This window comes from Peromyscus californicus, unplaced genomic scaffold (assembly GCF_007827085.1).
Source record: "Peromyscus californicus insignis strain IS unplaced genomic scaffold, ASM782708v3 Scaffold_9__1_contigs__length_137607984, whole genome shotgun sequence".
Taxonomy (NCBI): Eukaryota; Metazoa; Chordata; class Mammalia; order Rodentia; family Cricetidae; genus Peromyscus; species Peromyscus californicus.
The window spans coordinates 97,836,467-97,849,043 of record NW_026294617.1 but is presented as its reverse complement, the minus strand read 5'-3'; the positions used below and the strand labels follow the sequence as shown (position 1 = coordinate 97,849,043).

At 40.9% G+C, this 12,577-nt stretch overlaps 1 protein-coding gene across 49 annotated transcripts in view; it reads left to right on the top strand.

Annotated features, from left to right (window-relative positions):
• Window positions 1–12,577, top strand: part of LOC128105112 (uncharacterized) — a 211,601-nt gene that overhangs the window by 123,960 nt on the left and 75,064 nt on the right. For 29 of the 49 annotated variants that reach the window (XR_008216253.1, XR_008216237.1, XR_008216236.1 and 26 more), the window contains one exon: window positions 10,126–10,228. The exons of the other annotated variants lie outside the window; for them this stretch is intronic. Coding sequence is in view for 2 of the 29 variants with exons in the window: in XM_052729986.1 (XP_052585946.1) it covers window positions 10,126–10,228 (103 nt within the window). In the remaining 27 variants the exon portion in view is untranslated. The remainder of the gene's footprint in view (window positions 1–10,125; window positions 10,229–12,577) is intronic. 49 annotated transcript variants of the gene reach the window in all.

Sequence of the window (12,577 nt, the reverse complement as noted above, 5' to 3'; positions counted from 1 at the left end):
ACTTCAAAGTGACCTTGGAAGAGGAAAGGATCTTTAGTAATGATGATGCAAATTTCCTGTGAGGCCAAGAGGCATGAGCCTTGAAGTCAGATTTCACTTAACTTAGGTTACACAACAACATGACAATGGAAGTCTCTTGCACACACCTCTATGTGGGGCTAAGGTTTTCTATAACATAGCTAATACCCATTGGCTAGGAAGTCATTGAGGGGATCCAAGCACAGGACATAGACAGTGAAATTATAAAGCCCCTCTCAATCCCCTTGTGTGAAATCAGTCATTAACAGTTTCCCTTGCTATTATGTAGGCAGGGAAATTCTAATTCCTTTCACTCTATCATATATCTCTTTCATTTCCCCCTTTGCACACACCCCTAAATTTTACAATAATTTAAACTGTTTCAAATATGTATTCCCCACTTCTAACTCTGTAGGCTAAGTATGGCTTCAATGTCTGCGGCTATGAAATGTGGCAATTAACAGCAACTGTTCAGGGGCAGATTTGCTATGAAGTTAATGAAGCCTCACCTTTGGGCTTCTCTCATATTCTTTGAGCCTTTTCTTAAGCCCTTGTAGCAAAGTTTCCAGGTTTAGGGGAAAAAAATATATCTAGTTAAATCTGCATATCAGACTTTAAAAAAGAATGTATGTTTAGTATAAGCATGTGCCAAATTTTGCATGAGAAAGGCACTAAAATTATTCATTGTTTATCTGAAATTTCAGTGTTACTGAGAGCTCTGTGTCTTAACTTTACTTCAGAGTTGTCAGAGCTGCCAGTGACTGTTTTCTTCTCAGGAAGATAGCCTGGATAGGATAACTTCGATTCCCCCAACAAAATCTGGGTTTTTTTATGTGTGGGTCACAGTTTGGTATCTTGATTAACCTGAGGCACTTACATTACAATTTTTTAAAGTATCATGAGGGCTGGAGAGATGGCTCTGGAGGCCAAGTGTATTTCCTGCTCTCTTACAGAGGTGCTGTGGAATGTCATTCTGTATACTGTGAATACATGTTGCTCTGATTGGTTGATAAATAAAGCTGGCCATTGGTGAGGCAGAATAAGGTTAGGCGTGACATTCCGATTAGAGAGAGAGAAAGGAGAAAGACAGAGCAGAGGAGAAGCTGCTAGCTTCTGCCATGAGAAGCAAGATGTAAAGATACTGGTAAACCACAAGCCACATGGTGGCAAAGTATAGATTTATAAAAATGGGTTAATTTAAGATGTAAGAGCTAGCTAGTGAGAAGCCTGAGCCATTAGGCCATATAGTTTAAAAATAATATAAGCCTCTGTGTGTTTATTTGGGTCTGAGCAGCTACAGGACTGGGCAGGACACAGGAAAGCTTTCAGCTACACAGAGGAACTAGGTTTGGCCACAAAAACTTAACTCTGCAGTTACATGCACATAACCACACACATAATTAACAATAAAAATATTTAAAATTATTCTTGTTGTCATTGCTATAGAGAAATACCACATGGGGCAAGGAAAATTGCACTTCATGGGCTCTGCTGATACATTTAGCTTGTGATGAGCCAAGTGCTGAATTGCTTTTTTCTGGGTTAAAATTTTCATGTACCTCACAACCTCTTTATTCATAGCATCTTTATTAACTTACATTGTAGTTGTTTTTTTTTTTTTGTTGTTGTTTTTCAAACTCTTTGGGGGCCCACCACCCCACTCTCAAATAAGTACACAGAGACTTAGCTTGGCTTGTTTCTAGCCAGCTTTTCTAACTTGAACTCTCCCATTTCTCTTTAACTATGGTTTACCTCCGGACTTTTACTTTTCTTTATTCTAAATATCTTTCTTTCTTTCTTACTCCATGGTTGGCTGTGTGGCTGGATGACTGGCCCTGGCATCCTCCTCTCCTTCTTCTTTTCTTGCTCTTCCCTCCTCTTTTCTAGATTTCTCCTGTTTATTCTCTCTGCCTGCCAACCACACCTTATTTCTCTTTCCTGCTTAGCTATTGGTCATTCAGCCCTTTTTTAGACCAATCAGGTGTTTTACACAGAAAAAGTAACACAGCTTTTCAGAGTTAAACAAATGCAACATAAAATAATGCAGCAATCTTTGCATCATTAAACAAATATTCCACAGCATAAACAAATGTAACACATCTTAAACTAATATTCCACAACATTATGCAATGTTCTGGTACTTCCTAAGGTTATAAAGCCAGATGACTATGAAAAATTTGGTTGAAAATATCAAAATAGAAGCTAGGGAGATGTCTCAGTTAGATTAATCTTGACTATATGGAACCTATATGGAAAAATCAATTGCTATGGACTGTGGATGCAATCCCAACACTAGGGAGGTAAAGACAGGAAGATCCTTGGGGCTTGCTGGTCAGACAATCTAGCCATATCTGTGTCATCAAAATGCAGAGAAAGATCCTGTCTCAAAAATAAGGTGGAGGGCTGTGGTGGTATTGTGTTCCCCGAAATATTGTGCACTCTAATAAACTTATCCGGGGTCAAAGAACAGAACAGCCACAATATTAAACATAGAGGTCAGGCAGTGGTAGCACACACCTTTAATCCTAGCATTCCAGAGGCAGAGATCTGCCTGGATCTCCGTGTGTTCAAGGATACAGCCAAGCGTGATGACTCACGCCTTTAATCCCAGAAAGTGAGCCTTTAATCCCAGGGAGTGATGGCAGGAGGCAGAAAGGTATTTAAGGCATGAGGGTGAGGAACTAGAGCCTGGTTAAGCTTTTAGGCTTTTGAGAAACAGTTCAGCTGAGATCCATTTGGATAAGGACACAGAGGCTTCCAGTCTGAGGAAACAGGATCAGCTGAGGAATTGCGAGGTGAGGAAGCTGTGGCTTGTTCTGCTTCTCTGATCTTCCAGCATTCACCCCAATACCTGGCTCCTGGGTTTGATTTTATTAATAAGAACTTTTAAGATTCGTGCTACAGAGGGCTGGAAATATAGATCAGCAGTTAAGAGCATTTAATGCTCTTGCAGACAACCCAAGTTCATTTTCCAGCACCAACATGGGGCAGGCAGTTCCCAGCTACCTGTAACCCCAGTGGCAGGGCATCAAACATTCTCTCCTGACTTCTGTGGTTTCCTGAATGTTCATAGCATACATACATACACTCAGATATATGTACATACACATTAAAGAAGTTAATGGATAAGGTAGGGAGGCATTGAAGAAATCATATGTTAGTGATCTCTAACCTCCACGTGAATACAATGTGTACTCTTAGCCATACACTCACATGCACAGACAAATACACACACACACACACACACACACACACACACACACACACACACACACAAATATCAGAATAGATTTGTCATGCCTTTCATTCTAGAATTATCAACTTAATGCTATCATAAACCAAGTACAAGGCAAAGGCTACCTGTATTTAAATCCTGAGCGTATGGCTCACTTACACTGTTTCAACTCTGTCTTGCTGAAAAATTAGATATAGAAATGGCATCTGTGGCAAGAGGATATAAAGATTTGGGAGGTGAGGATCACATTAACAATGATATTCAAGTGTGCATGCTTGCCATATGCCAATCACTGCTTCTGAGTTTAGTGAATACATCCACTTCTCTAATCCTGACCATGGTCTATGACAATGAGGAAGCCAAGGCATACAGAAGTTTAATAACTTCACTAAGGTTATGACAGGAGTGTGTGTCAGAGCTGTGGTATGAACCCAGGCATCCTGTACTCTGAGTCATCTAAATTGCATTGCTTTTAGCAATGCCAGCTGAGCACTTAGTGCCGTGCACGTCCATATGGTGAGTCACCAAATAAATTCACCATGTAAGAATGTAATTCTGTACCAGACCTTATACTAGGTATTTGACATGAATCAGAAAATTCTCCTGATTATGTCTATGAACCTGATTTTACAGATGGAGACCTCAACTTAAATATTTTTTTCTATGGTTACGTCTTTATCCCAGTGTCATATTCCATGTATTTGGCTATATTGAAAAACATGTACTTTGCTTTTGTGGACTCACCTACCCCTCAAAACCTGTATGGTATATTTGCAGTCTGCAAGGGTGTATTTGACATTTTTAGGAACAACAATCCCAGACAGTGGTGTGTTTTCAACACAAGCCTATTACATTTTCTGTGTCTCTCAAATGGCTTCCTTGTAGTCTTTTTGATACTTGTTTAGGTTTGGTTTCATGGAAAATCAATTTCATGATCGTGTTTTACTATAACTCCCTTTTTTCCCTTTCTCCTCTCTGATCAAACACAATCTGTCTCCAGTCTCCCTGGGACCATTGGTGTGGCAGAACCACTTCCCATTTTGGTGTTCTGTTGTGCCTCATATTGGGGTGATCTATCAGGCAATCAGCCACAGCAAGATGCTAAATGCCAGATGGTACTTTGTGAGCAAGGATCATCCTTTGAACATCTGTGGCCAGTCCTGAAAGAGGAAATGCCCTACTGTGTAAAGCATCTGGGCTGCAAATTAGTCACAAGGAGTGATGCAAAGAAAGAAAGTTGCTCCCAAAGGAACCTGGCAGCATCCTATGAGCTAAGTGATGTTGCTGGTGTGTGAGGATGGGGATGTTAGGGTGCACTCTCCAAGGAAGAACTCATTTACTTTGTGTCCTTCTTTTGCCTTTTTTAGTCCCAGTAGCAATACGGGATTTTTCTAGGATTGGCTCTGTTGTCTTCTCTGTTGCTGACATAAAAATAGCAGCAGCAGCAGCAGCAGCAGCAGCAGCAGCAGCAGCAGCAACAACAACAACAGCAACAATAACAGCAACAACAACAACACTAATCAAAATCAACTGGGGAAGGAAAGTGTCCATTTGGCTTACAGGTTACAGTTTATTATCTAGGGAAGCCTGGGTTGGAAACTGGAGGCAGGAACTGAAACAGAGACCGAAGAAGAACACTGCCCGTGGGCTTGCTTCCCCTAGCTTGTTCTCCTATCTTTCATACAGCAGGCCCATCTACCCAGGGGTGGCACTGCCCGCAATAGAATAAGCCCTCTCACAAGACAATGTCTCATAGATATGACCACAGACCAGTCTGATAGAGATAATTCCTCAATATGATAGAGTTCATTGTCTCAGATGTTAAGCTGATAAAAATTATGAGAGTCTTTATTCTTTTTATTTTATTTTACTTTATTTTTATGTGTAATTGTTTTGCCAGCATGCATGTGCATCATGTTCATGCAGTACCTACAGAGGCCAGAAGAGGTCGTCAGATTCCCTGCAACTGGAGTTACAGGTGGTTGTCAGCCACCATTTGATTCTGGGAATTGAACCTGGGTCCTCTGAAAGAGCAACAAGTGCTCTTAACCATGGAGGCAGCTCTTTAGTCCTGGCCTCAGTGTTGAATTAGTCAAAGTCAAAGCATTTACAGAAGATCTGATCTAGGGAAGCCATTGGGATATATTCATCGTGGTTAGTAGAGGATCATTATGTCTAAAGGGTGTAGGTAAACAATTGGGTCTACATGCTTTTGTTCATTTTAAATGATTTGATTCATTAATTTATTCACTAACTGAAAGTTTTGGTATTTAATACATAGTATATGTTGGATGTCTCAACAGTCTTAGACTAGTACTGAAGGCCTGGAGGATTCTGGAGGAAGATCCTGTAGGAGAGTCAGTTGTCTTCAGTCTATGTGGCAAGGATGAAGATTCTGGGTTCTGATGTCATCAGAGAATAGAAACAGCAGAGGCGGAAGCAGCAGTAGGGTTGATGAACTTGCCAGCACACTGTGAAGGCAAGCAGGCAAAAAGCAGAGCCTTTCCCTCAGATTGTCTATTATCTGGATGCCATAGGTACCACCCAAATTTAGAGTAGGTCTTTCCACTTCAAATAACCTGATCAGGAACATCCTTTATAAGTGTACCAAGTAGCTGATATTTTACTTGATTCTAGATCCAGATAAGTTGGTATTGTGGTTCAAAAAGTCATGGGTCCAAAATAGGGCTGGGTTGTAGCTCAGCTGGTACAGTGCCTAGTGGATGTGAGCTTGATTCTCAGAACATCCTAAACCAGGTATGGTGATGCACACCAGTAATCTCAGTTCTCAGGGAGAGGAAGAAGAGGGAGTGAGAAATTCAAAGTCATCCTTGGCTATCTAGTGAACTGGAGGCTAGTAAGGGTTACATGACTCCCTGTCTAAACAAAAATGTCCAAAATAAGCTTTACTGGTTCAGTAAACTGTCAAATCCATGTAGCTACTGAACTCTGATTGACAGTTTGCTTCTTTGTCTTTTCGAGATTCCAGACACCTGCTACATTCCTTAACATGGGGCTTCCTCCATCTCCAGGACTAACACTCAAACATTTTTGAAGGCCGACAAATATCTTTCAGACTCAGACTTTCTGTTCTCATTGTCATATCGCCTGCCTTTTAAGACTCTGATTCTCCTGCCTTGCCTTCTCATAGGACCCTTGTGACTGCTATGAGTCTACCTGAAAGCTAAGAATAATCTTTCCACCTCACTATGTTTAATCATATTTACAAAAAAGCTTTTTTTTTTTTTTTTTTTTTTTTAAAGATTTATTTATTTATTATGTATACAGCATGTATGACTGCAGGCCAGAAGAGGGTGCCAGATCTCTCATTGTAGATGGTTGTGAGCCACCATGTGGTTGCTGGGAATTGAACTCAGGACCTCTGGAAGAGCAGTCAGTGCTCTTAACCTCTGAGCCATCTCTCCAGCCCCGCTTTTTTTTTTTTTACCAAGTGATTTCTGTCTCAAGGGCCACTGTAACAAGACGCAAATGCTTATAGCTTGAAATATAGCTGTCAGCAAGACCTTCCTTCTGAAGAGATTCATCCGAATCCTTCCTGATTCTTGCTACCTTCTGGTAGTGTCTCAATTTGGTAGCATTCTTGGACTCAGAACCACATTTCTCTACTCAAGGAATGACATTGGGAATCTGTGCTTTAACACAATCATTTCTTATGTACACACCAATCATATTGACTCTGGGCCACCACAGTGACTCCATCTTAACTTTAGTACACATGCAGAGAACCTGTTTCCAATAGCATTATAAGCACAGGTATCAGTGGGTTAGGACTTTAATATATCCTTTGGGAGGGCATAATTCAACTCACAAGATCATGTAAGTTCCTACCATATGAAATAATCTTAGGTTTCAATAATTAGAATGTAAATGGCTTGGTTGGAGAGGATGAATCATTGTACTATGTATTTAAAGATTGCAGATGATAAAATGAAGTGCCACAGAGGCTGAGACGAGCCAATATTCTCAGCCTGGGTCTGAGCTGAGTGTAGAGTCTAGATCTATTGGTTTCCTGCCTTGTGTCACTTTTACCTGTGTGGGTAAGTGCTAACCTTAGTGTCACATGGAAGAGTCCTTGAGTGGAAACGGAAATTTGCAGAAATTTCATTAAAATCATTGACATGACAAAGATTGAAAATTTTCAATGACTTTAAAAAAAAAATCAAATCCCATAGTTTGTCTTTCTGGCCTTGAGGACATCATCTTTTAAATTTGACCTCAGCTCCTCAGTTTTGAATGATGATTCTTATACAAATCCAAAATGAAATTGGCTAATGACTAATTAAAGGCTCCTCATCAACCCTACGAGTGCTGAGAGCCACAGAAGGCATAAGCAGTCCTTGTGCAAAAAGCTGCTTGGCAGGTCCTGGGAGTGGGTGTGCAGTCAAGAATGCGACAAACTTTAAAGCAGGCTGGCCCCTGAACTCCTCTTCTGCAGTTCAAAATACTTAAACGTTAGCTTCTGTTTGATGATAGCATTTAACATCTAATACCATATTCTTTCTTTAATACTGATGACTTCAAAGGAAAAAATAGAACTTTGTAGACATGTAAGCTTTCCCTGCCCTTTTGCTAATTTCCATTTGTTCTTAGAACTCTCAACATTTTTTATTTAACTAATAAAGAATGCACAAAACACTCCAGCAAATTCACATACCCCATGGTATAGCAAACCCCTTGCTTATTGTGGAAAAGTGAAAAAAGTAAGACATGGATATCTTTCAAAACCCCACAAAGGTAAAAAGGTCCTGTATTTTAAAGAAAGGGTCAAGAAACTTGTATATTTTAAAGAAAGGGTCAAGATATTTGTATAATATCGTATGTATTATATATTATAGCTTTTCACATCTAAAAAGAGTTGAATAATAGACAGACTTTGCTCACTAGGAGATACATTTCTGGGGTTGTGTGGGGTATGGTGGTGTTTGTTCAAATATCCGAAAGCTGTCATCTTGCTGCTCAAGGTCCAGCTCACCAACCGGCGGGACTTCTTTGAGAGCTGGGTCCCGGACCTCATCTACTTAATCAGAATTTCCATTAAAAAAATCTCCACACACTTGTATCCTTCCTGAAATTCAGGGTGTACCTGTTTAAGTACTACCCTGCCAGCAACAGAAAGCAACTGTTCACTGACTATAATAATAAATCCAAGAATAGATAGTTCGGAATCAACATGCTGTCTTAGCGGTGCAGTTGAAATCCCAGGCTTTTACCACCTTTCTCTCCTGCCATGCTGAACAGGTAAAGCCGTTATTCATTGACCCTATAATCATAAAGTAGCTATTGCACTGTGACTTATAGCTGGGAAGAAAGGTGAAGGGCAAAGCAATGTGTTGGTTAATGTTCTAGTACAATGACAAAAGATCTAAGATAAACAACCTAAAAAAAAAAAAAAGGAAAGGTTTCTTTCGGCACTCCTTTCACTGGTTTCCATTCATTGTCATTTTGCTCTGTTCCTTTGGGCCACGTGGTGAGGCAGAACATCGTTAAGGGAGAGTGTGGTAGCAGAGCTGCTCGTCTCGGGAAGAGACCAGTTTCCTAGCATCCCCTTCAAGGATAGAACCCGATGACCTAGCTTCCTCCCTTCTGGCCTCAGCTCTTAAAGATTCCAATACCTCCCGATATCACCACAGGATGACAACCAATTCTTCACCAAATGAGCCTCTGGAGAATATTTGGGATCCAAACTGTAACAGGCAGCTATGAAAAGAAGTGAGCAGACCTCCAGGAATCCTACCCCTCATTCTTCATCTCTGTAGCACAGGGCTAGGTCCAACCCATAGTGGTTGCAGAGTGAAGCATTTGAGAATATGCTTCCCAGAGGGGAATATAATGTATAATATTTCCACAGACTAGATCACAGAACATCTGTCTCCAGGAATTGGCATTTCTTTTGAATCAAATGACAGCATTTACAAAAAGTAGAGTGATAATGTCTCTGTCCATTATTAAACTTCTTGTTAGATTTCTAGTTTTTTCTGTGGACCAGATTTTGTCAATGGGCTGTAACTTGTTGGCCACTGTATTTGAGATAATGACAACAAAAAAATTAATATAACAATAATTATACCTACTGGTAATTATATGACATCTTTCTACAAAAGTTTTTAATGCATTTCCATATTTTATAGCTAATAAAATATATTTACACACAATATAAAACATGTGATATAGATATACATATGCTATCTTCTGATTCAATGACATTGTTGCATCATTTCTGAAAAATCTAGAGTGTCATGCTACAAAATTCCCTGTGAAATAGAAATGGTAGTTAGAGCTTTGGCTATGTATGTAGTTGTATTAGTTAGGATTCTCTAGAAGAATGGAACTGATAGAATGAATATATTTATGTATGTTAGTCTATATGAATATCCATGCATATAAATATTAAAAGGGGATTTACTAGAGTGGCTTATAGGCTATAGTCTGGCTAGTCCAACAATGGCTGTCTCTCCATGGAAAGAGCAAAAATATAACAGGTGTTCAGGCCACAAGGCTGAATGTCTGAACTGGTTTTTGGTCTGTGTTAAAATCCTGAAGAAGTCAGTTCTAATAACAGTGAAGGAATGCCTCCGCAGCAAAGAGGTGAACTTGCCACCTAGAGTGAGAGCAAGCAGGCAAAGAGCAAAAGCTTCCTTCTTCCATGTCCTCTTATGGCGACTACCACCAAAAGGTGTGGCCCAGATTTTGTGTGAGTCTTTCAACCTCAGATGGTCCAATCAGAACAATCCCCCACAGCCATGCCCAGCTGCTTGGGTTTTAGTGGATTCTAAATGTAGTCAATTTGATGACCAAAATTAGCTAATTTTGTAAACATCTTAATGCTTTAATTTATGGTCTTTTCTTTCAAGATGCCTTGAGAATTCCTTCATCTTCACGTTTGTTTCACTATCCGCGTATTTCGTGTGTGGGGGCTGGGCATCCCTGCTGTGGGTACGCATGTGAAGGCTACAGGTAAGCTTTCGATTTTGTTCCACATGTGCCATCTACCTCGTTCATTTTGAGACAGAGTCTCTCTTTGGCCTGGAGCTTGCCTGTGAGGCTAGACAGTCTGTTCAGTGAGCCCCAGGACTCCGTCTGCTTCTGCCTTTCCAGTGCCAGGATTAAAAGTGTGTCACCAAATTTGGCTTTGTTACATGGTGTTTGGGATGTAAGCTCAGGTCTTCACGCTTTCACAGCAGGCACTTTACTGACTGAACCACATCCTTAGCTCCTCAGTGCATACGTTTTTAAATTAAACGCTTATGCATCTTATTCTAAGAAACAGCAAGCTTGTCCACATGTGGTGTGTCTGTCCATGTGTCCTCAACGCTCCGCACAGGGCACAGGTGGATGCTGTTGAGGAAGGTTCTGTGTTAACAGGAAAGTGAGAGGCTGAGATGGGGGCAGCAGAGTCGCTTCCACAGCTGCTGGGCTGATCCTGGGGGATGGGGGTCAGCATCCTCTGTGCTCACAGACACACTGTCTCCACCACTTCAGTCAGGCATCCATTCTGCCTCTGCTGGCATTTTCCGTCATACCACTGCAATGAGAACAGATCCCAAGGCGACCACAATGATGTACCTGTGGATTGAGTTCAGGCCATTAAATTGCCATCATGCGACCTATCTAATGTCATTATAGTCTAGCTTCAGCAAAGCAGAGAAATAGCGGGTGGGAAAATGACACAATTACCAATGTGCGTGTCCTCAGACTTTGAAAGAGCCTGAAGGAAGAAGTCTGTAAGAGATGGTAAGCACACACACACAATTGCACACAGAGAGCCACCCATTGGTGAGGAACATTGCAAACTGAGGTTTCAATTCGAGGAGAGCTTGGTGCACTCTCTGTAGGATTATCTACAGCTAAGACTCACCCCGCCCCCAGGCTTGTGGAAGAAATTTTGCAAACCCCAGAAGGGAAGTGTTGGAAATCACACTGGTCACATTGTGGAAGACAGTCTGTGACTTATACTTCTTGTATTTCATTAGGAATTAAAAAGAAGACAAAGAATCCAATTGGACCACAAGTTGGGCTACAGCACATAGTCAATAAAGCATAACAAGTCTGTGCATAGGTTTATTTTTGCAGGACTGAGCACTGAATCCAGGGCCTCTCCCATTGAATTATCTCTACAGCTCCTTTTAACTTTTTATTTTGAGACAAGGTTTCACTAAGTTACCTAGGGTGGCCTCAGACTCATTCTAAAGCTCAGTCTGACTTTCAATTTGCAATCCCCCTGCTTCTGTTTCCTCCTCAGCTGTGATTACAGGTCTGTGTCACAAAACTCAAGTCCCTATTTGACTTCCTGAGTTCACCATGTCTTGGGTGTGCTCAGCGATTAGTAGTGATGTTCTTCTAATAGTTTGTTTTGTAATACTTTCCCTAAAAAGGTGCTTTAGGGATTTTTAAATAATTTCTTACCTTTGCAGATTTCCCAGGTAACACGCTGCCTGATCCATTGTATTGATTGCATTTTTTAGCATTTATGTAATTTATTTTTCTTTAATTAATTGGCAGAATAAATTGTATTAGGTCTCACTTCTTAGAGGAAGACTTGTGCAAAATGTCCACGTCTGGCTTCTCATAATTTTATATTAGTCACTCTTGTTATCGACTCTTAAAAATAGGCGTAGGGACTTTGGACAACCCTATGCCTTACTATTATTTTAAGAATGCCTCTCATTTCCTCCTTAATTAGCTGCAATCAGGAAGGCTAGTTGGTGGACACATGGTGTTGTAGCTCTGTGAAAAGCTGCCTGATGGCTATAAACATGGCCATATGTTCTCCCTGAAACATGGCTGTGATCACCTGCGACAGGGACAGCTGACAGAAGAGGCCCTGTCTCCTCCTCCTGTGGTACTTGAGAAACCTGAGGCGCACATTGGCTCAGCGTTTTCCACTAACCGCTGTTGCTTCTGCTAAATGGCTTTTGCATGTTAGCCTCAGTTCTGCCCAGCATATACTTGAAGCAGCAGCCGTTTACAGAGCATATACTTGAAGCGGCAGCCGTTTACAGAACAGATTCAGTGCTTCTCCCTTTAACGGCACGACACTTTAATTGGACGGCCTCCTTTGGAAGGCAGGCAGCACGCAGGGTGCACAGGTTGCTAAAACTAAGTCGTTATCAAGGACGAGGACAAAACCATCAAAATTTTCACAGTGCATGTACAAGAATTTCTCAGCAAAGTTCAATAGATTTGCCCTGAACTGGTACAGCTTATAAAACCCTTGAGCCTAATTGCTTTCCTGCATTTGGGCAAGAAAAATAGCTGACTCGCACCAGGGTAGAAAGAAGAGGTTTGGAAGAAAGTGTCTTCTTA